Source organism: Delphinus delphis, chromosome 12 (genome assembly GCF_949987515.2).
Source record: "Delphinus delphis chromosome 12, mDelDel1.2, whole genome shotgun sequence".
NCBI lineage: Eukaryota > Metazoa > Chordata > Mammalia > Artiodactyla > Delphinidae > Delphinus > Delphinus delphis.
Window position 1 is genome coordinate 63819227 of NC_082694.2, and position 25007 is coordinate 63844233.

Sequence of the window (25007 nt, forward strand, 5' to 3'; positions counted from 1 at the left end):
GGCAAGGGGAAAATTGGTCTGTGGAAGGAGTCACAGAACTGATTTTGAGAACAAGAGAACAGGGCAGGGATGCATTAACATGTGAACAAGTGATAGGTGTGTTTGTGACTTAGGTGCTGAGGCAGAGGACAATGCCAGTCTCTATTGGAAGAGAGTCGCCTCAGCCTTGCCAGGTGGAATGGAGGATATTTTTGGTTTTGCTTTTTCTGATGAAGAAGTTAGAAGACACTGGGAGGAGGGAGCCTGGGATAGGAACAGGCTGGGGAGACGGTGAGAAGTGAAAGTCTCAATGATGGAAATATTATTAGAAACTGGAGAAGTCAGAAGAAAAGCGGGCAGATCTCGGTGGAAGAAGAGACTCCTGAAGGCAGAATAAAGCAGCTCAGAGAAAGAAAACCGGGAGACGCACACTGGGACGAGGTGCAACAGGCAGCACAGTCGGAAAGGAGATGACGTCACAGCAGCATGAGCGCTGTCACGTGCATGGCGAGGCCCTGTGAGGACGACCTCAAGAATAAAGCCACATCTGCAGCGACATGTAAAATGTCTGGAAACGTTTAAAAGGAACTGTACAAACCATTCCTCTCTAGGCCTTATTGGTAGTGAATTCTAGGATACAAAGTGCATTTCTAATGCAACAGTGTGGTGTCTCTTGTATTAAGAGGATAAAATGGTTTGTGTACATGGTTTACTTAACTGATATGTCAGTTCATTCAAATATCAACACCTCTTTATTAAAAACTCATTTTAGATACTATACACAGCAAGCATAAAACTTCATGAAAATAAAAGCACCATTTGGTAGTAAACTCTTCTCACTCTTGTTTTTGAAGGTGGGAAGAAACCTGATTTTTTTTTTTTTTTAAATAACAAATGAGCATATCTTCCTCAGCCTTAGCTGAGGAGTAAGACCTCAGGAGTTTTATGGCATTTTACAATGTCTGCATTCTAAATACTGTGGTTTCACTGTCTTTAATTTTTTTCCTACCAAAGGTCTTTTTTTTCCAATCAGAAATTATTTTTAAAAAATTCTTCCAAAGTTAATTTATTTTACAGGTTACCAAACACATTAAAAAAAAAACACCCCACTGTGCCAAATATAATGGTTGAGTGATATTATATGTGGTCTCATGCCTTTAAAAAATATGTACATACACAAAACCTGTAGTGGACCTCTCCAGGAACAGAGAACAAGCACGCTGTTTAGGTTCAATTGTCAGAACCACAAGGATGATTTGCACAGTTTCCCCTGATAGCAGGGACCTGCTCTTTTTAAATTTTTTTCCTCTACTTGTAATTTAACCAAAGCACATAGGGGTACTGTCCCCTCTACCTAGAAGTGTGAAGAGATCAATTAAGTGTGGTCCATGATACCTTTTTTTTTTTTTTTTTTTTTTGGTGGTACGCGGGCCTCTCACTGTTGTGGCCTCTCCCGTTGCGGAGCACAGGCTCTGGATGCGCAGGCTCAACGGCCATGGCTCACGGGCCCAGCCACTCCGCGGCATGTGGGATCTTCCCGGACCGGGGCACGAACCCGCGTCCCCTGAATTGGCAGGCGGACTCTCAACCACTGCGCCACCAGGGAAGCCCCCATGATACCTTTGATAAAATGAATAATTCTTACTCTGCAGAACGAGCTGGGAATGAGATGATGGGATACAGAAGGAACACATTCTCGAATGCGGAGAAGCCTATTACTCAGTAGGCTACAGTGTCTGCTGTAGGTCAGGCACGATGCCTAGCAGTGAGCTGGGTGACAGACAATACAAAGAGGAATGAATGACTGAGGATAAAGGGTCCTGTTACCCTGCTGATGGATTTGGACTTCATGCTGGAGGCAGGAATAAGCAGCTGAAAGGGGTTTAAAACCAGATGTGTGTTTCAAAAATGTGAATCGGCAGCAATGTGGAACAGGAACTGATGGGAGAGGCAGGGAGAGAAGTCAGAAGGCAAGTGCCACAGTCCAGGGAAGATAGGCTGAAGGACTGGCCCAGGGCAGTGGTAGCAGAGGAGCAGAGAGATTTGAAGGATACTGTTGAGGTAGAGATAGCAGAATGTTATGATGGCTTGGATGGATGGAGAGAAAAATAAAGTATGACTTCAGGATCTATAGTATGGCTGTTTGGCAATTAATGAGTGTACACAGGGAGAGTAACAGGTTGGAGAGGGAATGGTAATTAATTTGCTTTTGGTTAATTTTAGGCAGAGATGCTTCCAAGATACCCTGGGAGGAAGGTCCAGTAACAGGCAGCTGGAAATAGGAGTGTGGCACTCAAGAGAGAGGTGGAGAGGCATAGATATTCACTTGGTCATCCACACCAAGTAAGTAATACTCCAGGTAAGTTGACTTGGAGAAGAGGATAAAATATCCCAGGAGAAGAATACAGAGTAAAAAGAGGGCTAACCATGCAACTTTCTGGGACGTTATTATTTAAGGAATGGCGAAAGAAAGAGTCAAGAATGAGACAGAAAAAGACCAGAGCAAGAGGTAGGAGGATACAGGGAAGAGTAATGTCCTGAAATCAAGAAAAGGGAAAGGGGGAGGGAAGATGAGAAACTACTGTCACAAGAGGAAAGAGTTTCCCCCGGATGAAGGGTCTGAGGGCTCAATCTCAGTGCGTTGAGGATCAACTGGGAGACAGTTCAGTGGAGGTAGGGATGCCCCTTCAAAGAATCTGGAGGTCAGCATGGTCACAGAGATTATCCCTGGATGGTAACACAGCAGGGGATTTTCTTTTTTGATATATTTTTGTATTTGCCAATTTTCTAAGAATATGCATTGTTTCAATAACGAGAACAAAACAAAGAAATAAAGTGAAAAGGAAGCCAATTTTTAGAAGAATGTGCTGTCATGGGATCCTCAGCCTTGAGAAGCAGAATTAAGGGGAAAGACCTTGGAGTCGGGTTCCTGGGCCAATTCTGTCAGTCGTTAGCAATATGGCTCTACGTATAACATTTAGAACTTCTCTCTGGGCCTCAGCTTCCTCACCTGGAAATAAAGTTGCTGGGCTGGAAAAACACTAGGGTGTTTTCTAGATGTAGAAGTCTAGGACTTAGCTTGCGATGTGAGAATAAGCTCTCAAATATATTAGAGAAAACTGATATTTAAGGAAACCCTATCATGAATTGTGTGAAGAACCATTATTGTATAATACAAATAATCTTTAATTTCTGATCTTGCTTATTTATAGATTTTAATTTCTGATCTTGTTTATTTATAGATCTTTAATTTCTGATCTTGTTTATTTGCTTGTCTTAAAGTGAAGAACAATTTTTACACAATGCAAATAATCAGCCTGATTTACATGTTGTATAATTTCTGATCTTGTTTACTTTGTTTTCTTAAAGCAAGGCACACCTGCATTAATTATAATATATATCTTTGTGTTCCTTTCATTATACCTTCTGTTTTAAAAATAAAATTCAGTTCCCACTACCACAGAGTCTCCCCTCTGTGCACCAGTCAAGACAGAGAACAGCATTTTGTGTGTAAGGCCTGAAGGCTGCAGTTGCCAACACTAAATATTTACTGCTACCCTTAGCGTGCCCAAGGACATAAAAGTTTTATTGAGTAATTATCACAGGCACTGAGGAAATAAAAGCATCAGGCTATATTTCATAGCCATACCCTCTTACAGGTGATGAGTGGTCTGAGATGGACATTTTTTAGTTATTTCTGTTTCAGGTGCTTTTATGCAACGTATAGCAATGTCAATTAGTGGCCAAAGGCCCAGGCAATGAAAACATTAGACCAGACCTAAAAAATTAGGTGGGAGCCAACAAGTATTTTGGAAATAAAAATCCTAGGACATTAAAGTTCAAAAGTACCTTCAAGGTCACCTGGGACAATGTCATGCTGGAAGTAGGAGCCCTACTGCCAGCCAGTGAGCATCTCACCTGTTCTTGGACACCTCTAAGGAAACACCCATGATTTCGTAAGACAGTTATGTGCTGACTATCTCTAGCTATTGCAAAGTTCTTCTGTGTACTGATCTGAAATGTGCCTTGTTGACATCCAGCCCCAGTTCTGTCCTCAGTAAGACACCACTTCAGATGATGATGCTACTGCTTCTTGTTGGAATGTCTGTTGTCCTGGGGAAATTTTAAAGCCGAGGAAATATTACAGCCTAGAGAGCAAATTTATCTTTCTTTTCCTAATTACCTTCCAGGAGGGATGAGATCTCAGCTGTTAGTCTATCATGTATATAATGAAATTAATTTGAATCCTATCTTGATAAAAACTTTAACTTCAATGTGGTACAAAATGTTTTGTTCTGTACAACAGCAGATTCTTTGACTGGAGTATGATACAAACTTTTAACTAGCCTCCACTTAACCACCTTGTTAGATGAACTAATGTTCTCCTGTCCTCTGAAGAACATCCTGGCTAATGCCCACAAGCAGGTGGAAGGCTCACAGCCAGCTGGCCATTCTCAGGTGGGTCAGCATACTTCTGTACTGACGTGTTGAGCGGTATGCCAACAGAGACTCAGCTACGTTCATTCTCAAACACTCTGTGCCAATGTATTGATTATTGTAATTACATAATTAAATAGTATATAAACCAATAAAATATGAATGAGTAGAGGAGTTGTTTCTAGAACAAGTTAAACCTTTAGAAAGACTAAGGTTAAAAACAGTAAAAAAGAAAAGAAAAGGTTATCAAACTAGGAATGGATAATACAACTGCAGAAAATCGAAAAAAAAAATGAAAACCCAAAGTGACTTTGTGCTTATTTACTCAGCAAAGGCCTTTAAATTCTTACTCCCTTTAAAGTGGGCAGTGTAGATGATGCATAATAGATATGGTTTATGCAAGACAAGCCCATACAGAACGCAAATGGATTTCTACCCGAAGACAGACCTTGGCTCTTCTTCGGAGACTGGGGAATAAATGTACCTTACGTGCTTTAAGTTAAAACTTAAATATTGAAAAGATGTGTTATCTGTTTTTATGATTTCCAGTTTTAATCACCTTTTCCAAACAAATGAGCTATGATGAAGTCTGATGAAGTGTCAGGGAGGGAAACTCTTGCTGCAGTTTATAGCCGATCTATCTCTCAGGATAGAGAATTGCTAAAATGAAGATGTTATCATAGACAATCTGAAGACTCCGTACAATCAGTTCGCATTTGCCAAGAACCCTACAAATTGAGGTATGGTAGAAGTCAGAATTGCCAGGAACTATACAAGTTAATAAGCTTATCCAGTTACTAAGGCAGATTATACTGACATGGACCAATAAAACGACTGAGTGTGTACAATATTTGGCAGAAGCCAGAGAACTATGGGGAAAATAAGCAAGAAGCTATTAAAGGATCAGATATAATGTTAAGCGGAAAGAGAAACTAACGATGTATTCACTGGCAGACAAGCTTTATGAAGCTGAGCATTCAAAATGCTGTTCTTTGCAAAAGTAGGAGAGTACTTAGTGAACTCTGACTGGAAGAACTTTCCAGAAAGAGTCAATGAGAGAACAAGGAGATAAAGAGAGCAAAAAGGCAAAGAAGGTGTTAAGGACTTGGTTACAGAAGAACTTAAAAAATAGGAGATGAGGAACAAGGCTTACAAAAAGAGTCACCGTAAAGTTTTAAGAAGTAGTTTACAGTGAGCTAATCCAGTTCATCAAAAATGGTTCAGATCGTCTCATGATCCTATTAAAGCATTATTTTATTTATTTATTTATTTTTTTGCGGTACGCGGGCCTCTCACCGCTTTGGCCTCACCCGCCGCGGAGCACAGGCTCCGGACGCGCAGGCTCAGCAGCCATGGCTCACGGGCCCAGCCGCTCCGCGGCATGTGGGATTTTCTCGGACCGGGGCACGAACCCGCGTCCCCTGCATCGGCAGGCGGACCCCCAACCACTGCGCACCAGGGAAGCCCCTAAAGCATTATTAATCTCTACAAAAGACATGAGCAAACTTTAGGATCCCAGACATGTACCTTAATTGAAGCTATGTGAACTGAACAAACCTCTTCTTGACATTACTAAAACATTCCAGCAAAACTGTATTTATAGTTTAAAAAACCCACCATCTCAGAAGAGATCACAAAAGGAAGAGAAATAGATAACCCTTGTGTGTTTGGATTTTAATAATTCATTTTAATACTTCATATAGTACTTAGTTATTAACAAATGGCTTTTATGTATATAATTTTTAAAAAAGGATAAAACTCTGTGAGGTAAATATAACCTTTGTTTTATAGGCAAGAAAATTGAAACTCATAGATGTTGAATGATATGCCCAAGCTTACATAGCCGGAAAATAGCAGACCAGAACCCTGGTCATTCCAGTTTAAAGTATTACAAAAAGTTTGGAAAATAAAGGAAAAAACTAAAATTTCTATTAATTCTAATAATTATCTTTTTACATCTTCTTTCCTTCCCTCCCTCCACAGACTGTGACCACTGGAGTATCTTTTTTTTCACTTGACATTGTACAACATGCATCTATCATGACTACCTAACCTTCATATAGATGACTTAATGACTATACAATATTATATGTGAATTATTCCAGTCAAAATAATACTGCGGGGAAGGTGCTACTCTATAGACCCAAAGACAAATAAGAGAAAGTCAGTTACTTCACCAGTCCTGTCACTGGCCAGCCAGGTTTTTGATTTTTGGTTTGTTTTTTTCCATTACAAGTAGAGCTAAAATGAAAAGTCCTTTCTTTATGGCTCATGAGTTGCAGGGGTGGTCACTGAAGGAAGAGCAACCCTTCCCTCCAGAAACACTCTCTTTCCCGTCATAGTGTTTTTGAATTACTGTCTGTACATTTAATTCTGCACCATCACCTTTCTATATTTAATCATTGAGAAGAAAATGTGTGTGGATGAAAATATTGTTATATTTTATTCCCTACTGCTTGCAAAGATAATTATCTCGCACAGAACAAGTGTACCCTATTGAGGAAGAGCGAAAGCTTTCTTAGAAGCATAGATTTCTTAGAAGCATAGATAAAATCAACCGGGATTGAGCAAGATAGTAACACAGTCTATGTTTCATTTTATTTGGGTCTCAAAGGACCATTTAGTCTCCTGCTTCCCTCAAAATACAACCATGCTTTAGCCACATGGCATAAACTAAAACGGTGATCTGGAAGTTGATGATCTATCTGGAAAAGCATCAGCTCTCCATTTCACTATGTGCCATGATGACACAGCCTCAATCAAATTTTAAACAAACACAATCAAAGCCACTCTCTAGGCCAAATTCTGGGGGGAAAAAAGCAAAAAACACCTAAGAATTCCAAGTGGAAGGAAGTCTTTGTACATCCTGAGGGGCCTTTAAGTTGCTTTCAATTTAGAGAAGTGTCAAAATACGTTTCTCCAAGGGCCAAGAAAGAAGAATTATGCAACTTAATGAGATGTTGCCATATTAAACCCTGGGCTGACGGTTCTGAGTTTTAGGCAATTCCCAGCCAATGTGCTCATCATTTTGGATCCTTCACCCTACCCATGGCGTCTCCGGGTTGGAAAGCACATTAGAGGCCATGTAGCTCCAACAGTCATCACCCACATCCTAATTCCACTGATAAGGCAGGCTCGGAAAGAGCATGGAAGCTTCCAGAAACAGCACGGCGCCAAAATGTTTGGTTATTTCTTCCTCACTCCCAGAGTGTTTGGCCCAAACCTGTGTAGGTACAGGTCCCTGAGAGAAGCCCTCCGTCCCGACACAGTGTCACTTACCTGCCGAGGCCCGGGAGCGGCACTGCCCAGTCATCGGGCTGTACTCCTGGTTTTCATCAACGCACACACACAGGAAGGACCCTTCTACATTTTCACAGAAGGCTTCACCACACACGCCACTGAGCAGCTCACATTCGTTCACATCTGGAAAAGGGAGCACAGATCAAGTCAGACGTGTTCCTCACTCCTGACAGCTCTTTGTTTTACCAGCTGTGCCAAGACTAGTGGTGTCTGCTGGAAACAAGGTGACCCCCTGGGAGCAATCAAACCCTTCAGCTATTTGGGGGAAGGGGCTCCCAGAGGCAGGGCTGAAAGCTTTGGTTTGTGTGAAAGGACCATGAAAACACAAAGCAAAGTTTCCAAACTCCAATCCTGGCTTTAAGGAACAACTCGGAATTGTACTGCAAGCATCGTATGTACACTTTGTTTAATTTTCTCTTCCCTGACTTTCTGACATAATGAGGTCTTAAATAATATGACACTTCTCTCTCAGTTCTTAATTCAAGGAAAACTAGCAGCAGTGGCACGTCAGAAACTGCAGAATTCTTTAAGTGCATGTTTAGAAATTGTTTTAAATCTACTCAAATGTCTAAAACTATAGTTTCCTAGCAGCCAAAATGTCCATAACTTAACAACCAGAATTCAGGTTGTGTATCCCTTTGAGAAATGAAGGAACAACCCCTGTAAGTAGTTACTGGGCTACATTAATCATTCATGGGAAACAAACTGGTCCAGTAACTCCTCAGTGATTTCACGATGCCTTTAAAAATTCTGTTTGGTGTTCCACAGTGTCATTTCTATTTTGCCAGATATTTTTCTTTTGTACTTAAATATACTTAATTAAAACACTAAAAACTCACAGATAAGTCCATTTTATTTAAGTACATAGCCATAAAGAAAGGCTAATTTTATGTTTGCCCTTGCCCAATACTACTTTTTACCCATTCTCCTCTGAAGAAATTTTATTAATGAGTGTCCAGTTAAACAAAGTACCTGACTTGGCATCTGAAATGCTCATGTATTTTATGCATTAAATGTGATTAAACATCTACAAACATCAGTTTTCATGAGCACACTCTGAGATGGTTTATACAAAGTTAAAAATTTGAGCAATTATCCAAATCATTCAGGAAAAAAAATACTATTTTCACCTGCTATTCCCAGTTAATTGGACAAAAAGTTTATGTCTCTTGACTTATTTGGATAATTACCTCGGTTTTCCATTTCACTTTGTATATAAACAGATATAAATCCAATGAGCTGAGTTTTGCTTATGAAAAGATACTATGACAAAGTAAAGCAGACAGTTGGTATATTTAATCAACCTGGACAGTCATAACTTAGACCAGAAAAATTGACTTTAGAAATTTGCCAGTTTGCATTTATCAATTTTAGGTAACTGTCAAATGCAATTTTCTACTTTCTAACTTGTAATATTTCCAAGGCTATTGAAATCTCTCCTACCAGACTGTACATTCAATCAAAAAATATTTTCTAGTTTATTTCTATGGGTCAGACTGGGGAGACAATGATGATGAGCCAGGCAGGCCCAACTCCTGCCTGCAGGGAGCTTACTGTCGAGTCAGAGAAATTAATCAGATAATCATACAGGCCAGGAGAAGTGCTGGGAATGAAAAGTACAGAGCACGATGACAGCATGCAACAGTGGACCTTAAGTGCAGGGGTGGGTTAGGGAAGTGACATAGGAGCCAAGCTCTACCTGAAGGATGCGTAGATAAGAAGGCTGGGCAGCCAGGGTCCAAAGCAGAGGGAAAAGTGTGGCCAAAGGCTACAACCCCAGAGGGCTGATTCATCTCTTAAACTCTATAGAACACCCAGAGTGGTGAGGTACATATAAGAGGTGTTCAGTTCATACTTTTCAAAGAGAGAAGAAACAGACAAATATAACGATATTTGTTGGGTTCATTAACAGAACAAATATTCCTTCTATAAGGGTGGTATTTTATGGGTCAAAATGAAGCATCAACATGGGTTCGGTGTACTCCTCTGACTGGTTAGAAATGAACATTAACCAGGGGCCCAGGAGCTATGTGGAGTCAGTGGTTTGACATCTGATACCCCATTAGGTAACAGTTAACATTTACTGAGCACCTACAAAAGGCCAAACATTAGGCCCAGCAAGGAGAGAGAGACACACAAAATTCTCAATCACAAGGAGCTTATTGCCTTGGAAAAGGCAGCTGCAGGCAGTACATACATGATTAAATTCTTGCAAAAAAGGTTGTAAGTACTATAATAGAATTTGTTCAAGGTTTTCCAGAAGCAGGAGAAGGGATCACAGCTCAGCTGGAGTGAGAAGTGGAGCAGGGATGGTATCTGGGAGGAGATGACATCTAACTTCCAGCTTTAGGAACGCATGGGATGGATCTAGGTTCAGGGAAGGGGAGGCCAGGAGGATATTCCCAAAAGAAGGAGCAAACAACAGCCTAATAACTTCCCAGTTACGTGAACACCCATAAGCAGTTTTATGCTGCAGGAACGTAAATGGGGAGGAAGCAGGTGGTGAGGCTGAGAAGGTTAAGTGGGGGGCCAGACCACATAACCTATTAAGTCAAAATATTTAGTGAATAGCAGATGGTTTTTACCACTTGTTTTTTAGTGCAAAGGAGACTACAGCAGGAATTGGAACAAGTGTTAACGACAGTGTTAGCTTAAAGGCGGTTACTATTCAAGTGCTTTTATTGTTCAATTTCTAGATTTTGTTTTTCCAGTTTAATCTGGATGGGAAATGAATTGGTGCTTTAATTGCAAATTTCCAAACTAAAAAGTTAACTGACTCCTCGTCAAGTGTCATCTGCCATGTAACGACCAGAGGTTTCCTCCTTAATTAAGAATAAAGAAAAAGCCTCGTTATCGGTGAAGTTATGAAAAGAATACCCTCCTTCCCATTTAACTGCTCTAACTGCAAACGTTTCATAATGAATTTCACTTAAAGAAATCATGGCTGATCAGAACATGAACTATAAAGTATCTTCTTTTATGTGAGCATGTGCTGGACCATATTCTAGGACATCTGATGATATTCAAGATTCCTTCCAGCTCCGACAATCCCAGAACAGATTGAAGAAATATGCTTGCACAATCCAAAGCATCATTTTACGGGTGTCATTCCTGGAAACAGAAACTCTTGCCAACACTTTTCCTTAAATGCACTTGCCTAAGGGAGGTGCATTTTGAAGACAGACAAGCTCCACCACACACCAGACTCTATTTCCTGTGCAGGAGGGACTGAAGCGTTCCGCATACCCAGCTAAGAGTTTAAACAGATGCTCTTTTTAATATACATATAAACCCAAAGTTATGCTTCTCTATTTCTGAATGTCCCTAACCATTTCAGAAGCCACAGGATCTTTTTGCACATCTCCAAACCGTACGACAAGATCAAATTATGATGCAATTCTGCCCAATTATCTTGCTTCCATCTCTCCTGTGGTTGATGACTTTGATTTCTTTTCGATAGAGAGATATGAAACATGTCGGGAGAAAAAAATCTAAAAACTCACCCACACACCCTTGCCCATCCTGTGGGGCCTGAAAGCCCTGATAACAGAGGCAGCGGAAGGAGCCAGCTGTATTGTCACAAAACCCGTGACTGTCACAAACAGTGTTGTTTACACATTCATCAATATCTGCAAAAAAGACATTGACCATGAGACACAAAACATAGACAGACAAACACCAGCTATTAATGGACAGAGGTGCTCAACACACCCCGATTAGTATGAGATGATCATGTTTCTACAGAATGAACTTCTAAAACATTTTACATATACATAAAATGTTTTGATGAACATATCTCATTAGACAAAATATTGGGTTCTATGAGAAAGAAAACATTTACTTTTCCTCAGGAAATGTTTTCAAACTGAAATGACTGCTGCAGTTGCCACGGTCAGTGTTTTCTAAATGTTTTTAACTCTTTATTTCCAAGGAGAGGAGATCCCTACAGCGGAAATATGCGAAAGTATTGTCACCTTTTGTGATTGCTGTAAATGCTAATAGTTCTATCTGGCGAATTGGGAGCTGAAAGCATTGGCCTGCCTGGGCAAAAGTTTATTCAACCCTAGAGATAAGCTTGGTCAAGTCTAAACAGCATTCCCATGAAGGGGGCTGGGAATGGGGGGTGGGATTAGGGGGAGAGGGGGAGGGGGAGAGGGAGAATTTGATCTGATAAGTTCAGCGGTGTAGCCAGCCAGTCCCAGTTATTCTAGAAAAAAGACTTTATTCACAAGAAACACTTTCCTGTCACCAAGTTATAGCCGCTCAGGTCCTAAATGTCAGTGCTGCTCCAACTGACTAGCCAGTGGCCAACTTGTGAATTCACTTTGTTCTCTATAAACTTGATGATAGTAGTCATGTGCTTTCTATCCCGTTAAAAAAAATGTTCTCATAAAAGTGATGTCTCGGGCTTCCCTGGTGGTGCAGTGGTTGAGAGTCCGCTGCCGATGCAGGGGACACGGGTTTGTGCCCCGGTCCAGGAAGATCCCACATGCCACGGAGCGGCTGGGCCCGTGCGCCATGGCCACTGAGCTTGCACATCCGGAGCCTGTGCTCCGCAATGGGAGAGGCCACAATAGTGAGAGGCCCGCGTACCGCAGAAAAAAAAAAAAAAAAAAAAAAAAAGTGATGTCTCAGTGGTGAAGTTACAAATGGACTTTTCAATACAGTTCTTCCTTACCCTCACAGCTACTCACTTTCCTCTCCATTCTCCCACCCCCATCGCTCCCGTTCTCCTTGTTTATGGCCACACTGCACGTTCCACCCTCCAGGCTCCCTGTCCTCTCTGCCTCTGGACTACACAGGCCCCAAACACAAGTTTTTGGAGAAACAACCAAGAGAAAACGCAATTATGGCATCCAAATACATGTGAAGAAGATTTCACGTTTATGTTCAAATAAAGAAATAACAAACGATAAAGAAAATGACAAGTTAAATTGCACTCGACAGAATTTAGTTGGGTGGAGTTCATACTAATAAAGTTGAGTTTTCTCTTTCTAAAATTTTAAACACCAAGTCAAAAATTTTTCAAGAAGATAAAGAAGATGCATGCAATGATATTCAGCAGCTCTCTCACTTCTCTTCCTAATTGTCCAACACTATCAAGCATAACTTCAGAGACTGTCTCACTTCTGAATTGTAAAATATGAGTGACTACAAACTTTTCTTAATTTTCTCAACTCAAAACTGTGTCCAGGGCCCCTTCTCCATCCTTACCAGTCTCTTCTTCCTATAGTCCCACCTGCTCATCCTTCTTCTGCATCTTCGATTATTCCTCCCTGGCTCCTTCCCTCACTGCCTTCAAACATGTTAAAATCTCTTGGAAAAGCTTTCATTTTACCATGATGTCACCAACCGTGTTTTTCCATTCCTTCTATCATTGCAAAACATATCAAAAGAACTATCTACGTGCATTGCTTTTATCTCCTAATATACTTCAACAGTAAAAAGGAAACAGTAAAAATACTAATAACATTAATATTAGTACATTTCTAGAATTACTATGATAATTTACAAAATAACATGTATAAAGTGCTTAGAACATTGCCTGGCATGTAAGGTAGGAAGAGTACATGTTACCTACTATTATTACTATTATAATTATTACTCGTCCTCCTCTTACTCCTCCCTTAATGACCTACAATCTGTCTTTCTAACTCTTTATCCCATGAAACCCCTTTGAGAAAAAACACCAAAGGCCAACCTATCGTTAAGTTCAATGATCATTTCCCAGTCAATCATCATCACCCTAGACCTCTATGTCTGGTCAACATCTTCTCCTTGAACTCCCTTTTCACGACCCCAGGCAGAGTATTATTCTCGTTCTACCTTTAAACACTCTGGCTCACTCTCATCCTTTTCCAGCCTGAAGGTGGTGTCTGCCAGGGCTCAGCCCTCCCTGGGATCTGCTTCATCCTCAGCACTCCCTTCTTCTCTGTTCTCCACCCTTTCCACACTCTCCAGACTCCACAGGGCACAAATCCCCAGAACTTTGTCTCCAGTCAGGATCCTTCTTATTCTTGATCATTTCATCTTCTATTATCATCTCAAACTTACCAAGCCTAAAACCACATTCACTGTCTTCCTACTAAACCCGACTTGCTGACCTTCGTGAGCAATCCCTCTCACCTCTATCCTTCCTTTTTTGCCTCTTCATCTGACCTCAACTTCAATGGAAAAACTCAATGAAATTATTTCACATCTTAAAAAAATGGATCTCCCTTGCAGCATCCAACACAAAGACACTCAATAAATCTGCCCTGATGGATTTTCAACGTCAGCATCAGGCTGGGATCACAACTGATTGACTAATCACAACCATGAGAAGGGTAACTGCACTGTGTCATCAAATCACTTCACACAGGCCACTGCTAATTTTAGACTTCCTGAAATGGGCACTTGTTGAAGAGATTACGTTATTCACTGAACCACGGGATTTAAGGGCTGGAAAGAAACTCAGAAGGGATTTAATTACCACTTACGTACTGACGGTCTCCCAGTCTCTCTCAAGGGCTGGCCCTCTGTCCTTTAGAACCATTTGTCTAATATCTATTGGACATGTTCATAGTAAGTGAACTTACTCACCATTTCTCCTGTATTCCCTTCTCCCGAGAACCCAACGCGTCACCCCAGCCATGGACCTTAGTGTCAATCCTTCCCTCTCTCCTACTCCTCATGCCTCCCCAATCATACCCTCTTATCTTTTCTGATATTCCTCATACTCCTATTTGGTTTATCTCTGGTCTTGTCTGCCTCCCTCTAATCCATTCTCCACCAAACTGCAAACCTGCCAGGGACATTCCCTCGCTCTGAATATTCCACCTCTTCACGGCTAGAGAATACCAACCACTCTCCTTGGCACAGCCCAGAGCCCTGAGCACCCTTCATCGTCTGGCATCTGGCTACATGTCTGGCCATGGTTCTTAGCCAACCTCCTTCCTAATTTATGCTCCAGTCCTATGAGGATATGCAGTAGAGTTCTTTGAAAACCCTGGAGTCTTTAATTTCTCACTGATTTTGTGCACATCTCTTCCTCCACTAGAAATTCTCCCCTCTGTCTGCTTTGCTCAGAAACTCTCCCTGGCCCTTGGTCAGCCCAAGAGACACCTCCTGTGTGGTCCCTCCTGTGTGGCAGATTTCAGGGACCCTTCTTTGTACTCCCAGAGTGTGTTTGGGGACATTACCGTGCTTATCAGGGCTACTTTTGGGGGTGGGGAACCTTCAACTAAACCTCACCAGCAGCTTATTCCCTACGAAATGGGACAGTGGACAGCAGAGGAGGAGGAAGGGAAAGCAGCGCCTGGAAACCTGGTGGCTTTTCAGTCCAGATTCTGGAAGTAAAAGCTCTTGCTTTCCTTTTTATGAACTCTGTGCACTTACAGATGACGATTTCTTGTTAATGACTGCCAGCTCAGGGACTGAATAACTGACCTTAAGGTGAACAAATCCTGAGCCAGTTATGAATTACTGGGTGTCCTGCAGTCTCAGACTTACTGTAATAGTGATTAACAGAGAAAGTTTAGATGAGCAATATTTTGGATTTCAACGAATAGGAAAAATAACATAAAATGCCTGGAGACTAGCTCTTCAACAACTAATATTTTATGAAAATGATATACTCTAACTTTCAGCAGGTTCATGTTTCAACAATGAGGTGAAGTAATAGATTAATAAGAGGGTGTTTGTTTCACTTCTCTAATGACATATTTAAAAAAAATCATTTCATTAGAATTTTTTTTGATGACATGAGCTCTCAGAGATTTTTTTCCATTGTTAGTCCTGTCTATAAATAGATTTATAAGAACTGCTACAACTAATATTAACTCTAAGAATAAAGCTAAATGTTAAGAGAATTTATTATTATGCTAGAATAAAAGCCCGATCAAGATGCAAACTTCATTAAATGGATGAGTAAAAGCTACCCCATTTTTGCTGAAGTTGAATTTTGAATATGAAACTAAATTTTGAATGATTCATATATCACAGATTTTCTTTTTGCTTAATTAAGGATGACTCTGTTAAATTACTAAAAGGATTTTGCTTGGGCATCTGTAAAAGCCATGCATGATATTATCTATCACCAGTCATACTGTCCACCAGGTAAGTGATACAGGAGTAACTGTCCAGACATCTCTCAGCTGACAACCCAGATGAATTTGATACACTACTGTAAAAATTGATTTCTCATGCAAGTTTTTGTTAGTTATATTTTACTAAGCAAGGCAGATATAAACATTACCATTTCAATGGAAATGAATTCAAGAAAAAATTACACAGACCAAGGAAAGCAGATCACTGATGTGAATTTTCCAATAACAAGGTAACCTAAATGTCAGAAAGAGAAATACAGCATAGTCCTGGATGAACGGAACTGCCAGGGGCTCATTTTTAAAGGAGCAATGTTGTCAATGACCAACAGGCCCACACTTTGAGGGTCTTAACCACTGTCCTACTTGGTAGATCAACTTTCCTTGTCTGTATGCTTTTTACTTAGTCCATTTTCTCAATGGACCAAAAGTTTTTCAGAGCCAGCTGACTGTTATTAGGGATTCTACATATAACAGCAGAACTCCAACCTTGTACCATGTCCTTCGATTCTCACTTAGGTAAAGTGAACTATGAAATAACATGAAAGTATGGAGAGGAAACATGATTTTCTAAAAGGAGCTGGGGTCAGGTAAACTTTATTTACTAACCAAGAAATTACAACTGTGTTCAAAGACCTCAAACAATGAAATTCATAAAAAAAACCCTCAATGATTCCATTAGATGTTCTGTGTTATATGCAGAAAAGTCCATGTGCATGGGGAAAAGGGGTATTTGGGTATATTTTGTCACATAAATGATGTGGTTTTCTTCTTTTCAGATATGCTCTTCAGTTTTTTGTTTTGTTTTGAATTAACAAGAGTCTTTCTCACTTTCTTAACATCTACCTTTGTTTTCTTGCTTTTCCTTTTCCTTATTCTGAGCAAGACATATCCATCTATTCAAGGAAGGAGCTCTCTGACGAGCCTTCCTTCTGCTGCCAGGGCTCTCTAGAGAGGTGCATGATGGGAACGGGGTGTCATTTTTGATAAGGCATGACTCATAGGAAAATCCCCACAGCTCTTGGATGGTTGGGAAGAAAAAGCCTTCCTGTCATCAAAGCATTTTTATTTTTATTTATTTTTTTAAAAAGATTTTTTGGATGCGGACCATTTTTAAAGTCTTTATTGAATTTGTTACAACATTGCTTCTGTTTTATGTTTTGGTTTTTTGGCTGCAAGGCATGTGGGATCCTAGTTCCCCAACCAGGGATTGAACCTGCACCCCCTGCATTGGAAGGCAAAGTCTTAACCACTGAACCACCAGGGAAGTCCCCATCAAAGCATTTTTAGATGGATGATAAGGTTTATCTTAATTCAAAGGGACTTTGAAGATTATCCAGTTCAATCTCTTCATTTTAAGAACCAGAAGACTGAGGCCTAGAGAGGAGAAGTAACTTGCCTCAAGGTTACCCAGTCAACCAGTGGTACAACTGGCAAAGGAGCAGAGCTTAATGAAGGAACAATCTTCAGAATCTAAGTTTGTGGCTGTATCCACCACATCTTCTCGCCTCCCACCATGGTTATAAAACTGAGAGGATGAACAGAACTAACCCAATTGTGAGCCCATCAAGTACACTGGAGTGTGTACACTATGAAGGTGCAAGTCAGAACACATACTCCTAGACTTACCACTTACTGACTTACAGTTAATCAAGTAACCTCCTCTTGTCCTTCAACAAGGCCTTGACATCAAGTATCATCATACCTGAAATCTAAAGATCTGAGGTTTTGTAGGTCCTGAAGACGCTATTTTTCTAGGAGACCCTTGCAAAGAAAGACCCATCAAGCACCAGGGATGTGTAACCCACGGAACGTCCCAGGACCATGTCCAGCATTGGTGCTCTTTGGATCTCTCCATGAGAAGAAATGACCCACTGTTTCAGCCCAAGTCTTCCTGACCAACTGGAATTGTTTAAATGTTTGGCACTAGACTCTTAGGAGAATAGAGCCAAAGAAAGGGGGCTTACACTGGAAGGTATGTAGGGTTCCTGCTTCAGGAGAAATGCATCCCTCAGACTCTTTACTGAATGGAACAGAAGCAGACCAGGAGACGGTAAATCCCAGCCAAGAAGTGGGACTGAACAGTGACCAGCTGAATATCTGCCCAAAGGAATTTTTAAATGGCATGGCTATGGGCCCAAAAGAGATTAAGGTCTCTCTCACAGCACAGGAGAGAAGCCAGGATTAAACGGAAGATGAGCACAGGCCTAAAGAAAAAAAATAAAATTTAGCCAATAGGAAATTAAAAACTGGATTTGGAGACGGTCCAGACAACACAATAGGATATGGAAAGAGCCTTTTAGAAAAGGTCCACTGAGGTCTGGCAACGTCAACAAGGCTGAAGAATATGGGCCTTGTTATGGAAAATAACTTTGTTCTGGGAAATGGGGATGAGCCAGAAAACAGCAGAAGACGACATCCTTGTGCAGAGTTTGACTTCCATGCTGTTGCCTGACAGAGAAGAAGTTGGGGAGAAAACCTGTGGACCTTGATGGTCACAAGTATGTTTTGAAAGCCAGTGGCCTAAGATCAGCAACGAGAAATGACAGATGTATAGCAAGTTATTTCAAATCCAACTTTCTAGCCCCAAATTCTGGAAAACAAGGCTGGCCAATGAGAGATCAATTTTTTTCTTTTTCCAGCCTTGAAACTCACTACTTTAAAAGAGATTTACTTGAATTATTCTTTAAAAATTACCCAGAGCAGCCTCCCAAATGATATCTGGGAATAGCTAGACGTTCCCGAGAAACAAAACTTAAACTCTGCTCTGATTTTAATCAGTCATTACATGAATAACATATATTCACCAGCCACAGTTAAAGATAACCTAGTGGAAAACCACCCTAAAATCACAATCATCATAATCCCAAACCTATCCAAAGACACGGGACTCATCCTTGGTCACCTCCCCACATACAAGCATCGCACTCCTCTGATTTTCTCTCTTGTTCTATCTCCAACCTCTCCCCTCTTCTCCAACCTTACTGGGGGCCTCCTCATCTCTCATCGGAATTCTACCGGGTTTTGTGCTCTCAGCCACTCACTGCCGCTCCAAACCCATCCTCCACAATGAGAGGATGATTAACCTATTGAAATAGTCCAACCAAATAATTCTTTGCTTAAAGCCTCTTCAGTTTTTCTCCAGGGATAACAGTATCAAGGCCCATGCCATGTGCCTTCTGGAGCTCATCCATACTCGCTTCTCAAATTATTTGCTTTCCTAGCTGGCCCCTCTGCCTGTGCATCTTCTACTGCCCTTTCCCTGTCTACTGGATCATTCCACCAGGATCAAACACTTCCTGCTATCATCTTAAAAACAACAAAGAGCCTCAGGGCACAAAATCTCTTCAGCTAGAACCATATTTCTCACCCCCTTTTTAACAGTCAAGGTTCCAGACTTGCCTACATGTTCTGTGTCTACTCCATTAGTTCTCATTTGCTCCTGGGTGGCTCTCATATATAGTACTCCACCAAAACGGCTCTTGATAAGGTCATCATTTTGTAAAATCCAAAGGACTCTTCTTGATTGTCATGTTAATAGATCTCTCAGTGGTGTTTAACACACTTGACAACTCTCCTCTTCTTAAAGCAGGCTCTTCCCTTAGATTCCATGGTCCTATATGCTCCAGGGTTTTCTCTTAATCCTCTAGCCACATTCCACAGTCCTTCTCTTTTACTTGATCCCTAGATGTGTTTTTCAGGGCTTAGTCCTAGGCCTTCTTTTCTTCTCATTGCATGGTCTCTCTTGATGGCCTCATCCATTCTAATAGCTTCAAACACCATCTATATCTGGGGACTTGCAGTTTGTATCTCCAGCATAGACTTCTCTTTCAAACACCAGATCTAACTTGATCCAATTGCTTGACTGTCACACCCACATGGACATCTCAAAGACAACTCTAGTTCAATACACCCAAATCGTACTTTTGATGTTAAAATTTTTTTTTGCTTAATTTTTCACCATGTCAGCAAATAGTGCCACCAAATATCTAATTGTTACATTCAGAACCAGGGATCTATCTTCAGTATCCCTTTTCCTCCTTACCCTACAACCAAACCAGCACTATGTTCTAATCCAGTACCAGGTTCTCTCTCCAAACCATTTCTTGAGTCATTCGTTTCTCTCCATAATACTGTTACTACTCTAGTCTGAGCTACCAATATGCTTGGTCTGAACAACATCTGAGAAGACACCTTGAGTTTTCTCTTGCCCCTCTAATCCCATTTTCAAATGTCCCCGGGGCAATATACACTTTAAAAATATAGAGTATTGAATAACATCAAACCTAAGCGTTTACTTTATATACCATCAAAAGAGAAAGAAAAAAGGCTCTGCAAATTCAAGTATTTCATACTGCTTATTTTTAGACAAATCACATCAACTGGAAGAAGCATCCCAATATTATTAAAGTATGAAAAAATATGCATCTTAGAAATGATGAAATATAGTATATCACTGTCCTGCTTAAAATCTATCAGTCTATTTCAATTATTCTTAGAATGATATTCAAACCCTTAATGTCTCCTGTGAGGCTTTGTACATTCCATCCCCAACTCTCCAGTCCATCCCCTGCTGTGTCTCCCTCCCTCTAAGTACCAGGCATTGGTCTTTTTCACCTCCCTGAATGCACCTAGTACTTTCCTACCTCAGTGCCTTTGCCCTTCCTACAACTCCACCTGGGAACGCTCCACACCACCTCACTCTTCCATGGGGAGCTCACTCCTCAGGGCTCAGCTCAAATGCCATTTCTTAAGAGACCCTTCAGGTGAAATAAGTGAGCTTTCCCTCCTCTTTCCTCTCATTGACTCTGTTCTTTCCCTTGCAGCAGCATAATGATCTGTGGTCATATGCTTTTTGAAACGTTTACTTGTGTATTTACTGCTTGCGCCCTGCAAGTGCAGTTCCTAGAAGGCGGAGATCATGTCTGTTTTGCTAATCACTGTATGTCCATAGCCTTGAACAAAGTCTGGCACATAATAGGTGTGTAATGGCAACATTAAACATAATACTGTTGAATACAAAAGCAAGCAAGCCTTCCACAAGCCAGCCTTTGCCTACCTCTTTAGCTATATCTTATGTATCACTTTTTCCCCCATCACACATGTTCAACTGAAACTAATTTAATTGCTATGTCCCAAAATCCATGCCGTATTTCATGTCTCCAAATATTTGCTAGTGGCATCTATTATGCCAGGACACCCTCCCCCCATCCCTTCCCCACAGATCTCAGGTCATATTTTTCACCTAGATAATGTTCCTCTGCCCTCCAAGCTCTTCTAGTCTCAGCTGGAGCTTCTTAGAAGATTTTTTGACCCAACCTTGTGCTGAAAATGTGTCTACTCACACAGGCTCTTCCTGACCCTCACTAAACACTTATGAAGATCTTAGAACGATGGTATATCACATCATCACCAAAACACAAGGCTGAGCACTCACAGCCACAGCATGGGAGGAAGAACTACTGAAGCAATGGAGCTGAGCTAGAAAAACAGCTGGTAACCTAGCCATTTCCCAGTCCATCCGAAAGCAACAGTCAAGTTAAAGCTGTGCTGCAGACAGTTTAAAAAGTAGAATTTATAATGCAGGAACATGTATTTGAAATTTTCAAATTCCAATTTAAAACGCTCTTCTAGAATGAAGAGAAAAGGACAAACTGATGGGTAAGAAAACATTCATTTTTATATCCCAGATGTATGAAAGAGTTAAATACAAAAAAAAAACTCACAAAAATACTATAAGAAATATAAATATACAATTGTTCACAACAGAACAGGGAAAATGGCCAAGTATAAAGTAATGAAAGAAATAACAGCACTATAAAATTAAAAGGCAAGTTAAAGAATGGGGAAAGCATTTGTAAAATATTGATCAGTGATTATTATCCTTAGTACACATAAATCAGTTAGAAAAACTTTACCTCAGGTAGGTAAAAAAAAATCTCACAGAAGAAAGGAGATAAATATAAAAGAGGTTAACCTAATATAAAATGCAAATTAAATATTATTTTCTTCTTATCAAATTAACAGAAAAATATGAACATGAGTTTCTTTTTGGAGAGAATGTTAGGAGGTCTAGGAGGTCTAGACTAGGAGGTCTCATTGGGTTCTGGTGGAAGCAGAAATTGGTACATTTCTGGAAAGCAAGGAGCTCACATATGTTGTTAAGACCCGTAAAGCTGCTAATATCCTTTGATCTTATAATTAAATGTCTTAGAATCTACTCTAGGGACATGATCATTGATGAAAAGAAATGTTTATATACAAGTTTCTTCATAAAACATTTTTAACGGCAACAACAACATAGGACAGAGTCTATCTCCATAATTAGGAGCATATCTTTAAAAACGTATGGTACAATCATAATTCTAAGTGAAAAAGTAAAGATAAAAGCATATGATCTTATTAAAACACTTAAATACTGAAAACTTAAAAAAGAAATAGACCAAATAGCAACTGGTTGGTTGATAAATGATTTTTTTTTTCACTTCTTAACATTTTCTATTTTTCAGATTGAGGACATATTACTCTTAAAATCAGAAAAATTATTTGTTTGCAGTCAACTATTTGAAGATATGAAAGTAAAAAATTATTCTACTTGGGTATATACCTAAGTATATTCTGCACTCTAACAGCAATGAATAAAACTGTACAAAAGTGGAATAGACGTTCATAAATATTCTAAAATATACTGAAAAACTTGTAACATTTAAATAATTCTTCAAATTGACAATTAAGAAAGCTGAATGTTTCACTTTAAAATAAACTGTTTTGCTTGAAATGATTTAAAAAAATTACTTAAGAGAAATGCTGCTGATAATTATTAAGTTAGGAAATATTTTGTTAGGAAACCATAGCAATTTTCAACAATTACAGCTGCAACTGAAAACAATAAAGCAAACAAAAAAAATCCAAACAAAAAAACTTTAAGTGCTTTTTAATCTAACCAAGATTTTTTTTTTCATACAAAGCTGTATTTGTTTAGTTTCAAAAACTCTGGAGACCCTGCCCAAAAGTACAATCTTCTGAACATGAATTCAGAGATTCTGCTGAATGAAAAATTAACACTTTGAACCTAATCCCTTCCTCAAACACAAATAGTACATTGCCAGTTGTAAATGTTTCTATCTGAAGATTGACTTTTCTACTGCTTACAGATAAGTATTGTATACAATTTCACTTTTTATTATGTGAAAATAGAATTTAGACCAAAACATTTTAGATCTCAAACTTAACTTTTGGTGCATTTTGTTTTCCTTTAATTCACTATTCAGTTAAAAAATCATAGGAAAACATTCTTTCCAAAATATATACAAAAAAACAAGTTAGGGGTGATGTAATCAAAAATACTCTAAAAGGCGGGGGTGGGGAAGAAAGGAAAAGGAACAAAGAGATGAGACAAATGGAAAACAGAATTAGGTACAGATTTGAACCTCTCAAATACCAGTAATTAAATGTATACAAACTAAATTCTCCAATTAAAAGACAAAGATTGTCAACATGAATTAGAAAAGAACTAATATATCCTTTTTACAAGAGAAAGAACGTTCAATATAAGAACACAGAAAGACAGGAAAAGATAAGTTGTGCAACAGCAAATGAAACCATAAACAAGACGAAAAGACAACCCTCAGAATAAGAGAAAATATTTGCAAATGAAGCAACTGACAAAGGATTAATCTCAAAAACTTACAAGCAGCTCATGCAGCTCAATATCAGAAAAGTAAACAACCCAATCCAAAAATGGGCAGAAGACCTAAATAGACATTTCTCCAAAGAACACATACAGACTGCCAACAAACACATGAAAGAATGCTCAACATCACTAATCATTAGAGAAATGAAAATCAAAACTACAATGAGGTATCACCTCACACCAGTCAGAATGGCCATCATCAAAAAATCTACAAACAATAAATGCTGGAGAGGGTGTGGAGATAAGGGAACCCTGTTACACTGTTGGTAGGAATGTAAATTGGTACAGCCACTATGGAGAACAGTATGGAGGTTCCTTAAAAAACTACAAATAGAACTACCATATGACCCAGTGATCCCACTACTGGGCATATACCCTGAGAAAATCACAATTCAAAAAGAGTCATGTACCACAATGTTCATTGCAGCTCTATTTACAATAGCCAGGACATGGAAGCAACCTAAGTGTCCATCGACAGATGAATGGATAAAGAAGATGTGGCACATATATGGAATGGAATATTACTCAGCCATAAAAAGGAACGAAACAGAGTTATTTGTAGTGAGGTGGATGGACCTAGAGACTGTCATACAGAGTGAAGTCAGAAAGAGAAAAACAAATACCATATGCTAACACATATATATGGAATCTAAAAAAAAAAAAAGGTTATGAAGAACCTAGGGGCAGGATGGGAATAAAGACGCAGACTTACTAGAGAATGGACTTGAGGACATGGGGAGGGGGAAGGGTAAGCTGGGACAAAGTGAGAGAGTGGCATGGACATATATACACTACCAAATGTAAAATAGCTAGCTAGTGGGAAGCAGCAGCACAGCACAAGGAGATCAGCTCAGTGCTTTGTGACCACCTAGAGGGGTGGGATAGGGAGAGTGGGAGGGAGGGAGACACAAGAGGGAAGAGATATGGGGATATATGTATATGTATAGCTGATTCACTTTGTTATAAAGCAGAAACTAACACACCATTATAAAGCAATTATACTCCAGTAAAGATGTTAAAAAAAAAAGATAAATTGTGCAAAATTTAACTGAAAGCATATGTAGCTATATGAAAGATAAAGTAGATTTAAAGGTAAGATGCACTGATAGAGACAAATAGTGACATTTCAAAGGGATGAAAGGTTCAATCCACCAGGAAGATACAAAAATCTATGTTTAATTCCTGTGTCAGAAAATATATAAAACAAAATCCAGAAAACTAAAATTAGAAACATAAATCTCCATAATAATGGAGATTATAAAATACTCCCTCAGAAAATTATGTAATAAGCAGGAAAAAAACCAATAGGGATATAGATGATATGAACAACACAATTTACAAACTGATCCCAATTAATATACACAGGTCCAAATGCAGAATATACATTGCTTTTAAGTACACAAGGGATAGTTACTAAAAGTGACCATATTCTGAGCCACAAAAAACTTTAAGGATTGAAGTCATTGAAAGTATGTTTAGCTGACTAGAGAAATTAATAACAAAAATATAAGTAA

At 39.6% G+C, this 25007-nt stretch overlaps 1 protein-coding gene across 12 annotated transcripts in view; it reads right to left on the minus strand.

Moving 5' to 3' along the window:
- LTBP1 (latent transforming growth factor beta binding protein 1) overlaps positions 1-25007 on the minus strand; it is a 461631-nt gene that overhangs the window by 40931 nt on the left and 395693 nt on the right. For all 12 annotated transcript variants that reach the window (XM_060026845.1, XM_060026844.1, XM_060026842.1 and 9 more), the window contains 2 exons: positions 11220-11345; positions 7696-7839 (listed from right to left, as the gene is read on the minus strand). In XM_060026845.1, coding sequence (XP_059882828.1) covers positions 7696-7839; positions 11220-11345 — 270 coding nt within the window. The remainder of the gene's footprint in view (positions 1-7695; positions 7840-11219; positions 11346-25007) is intronic.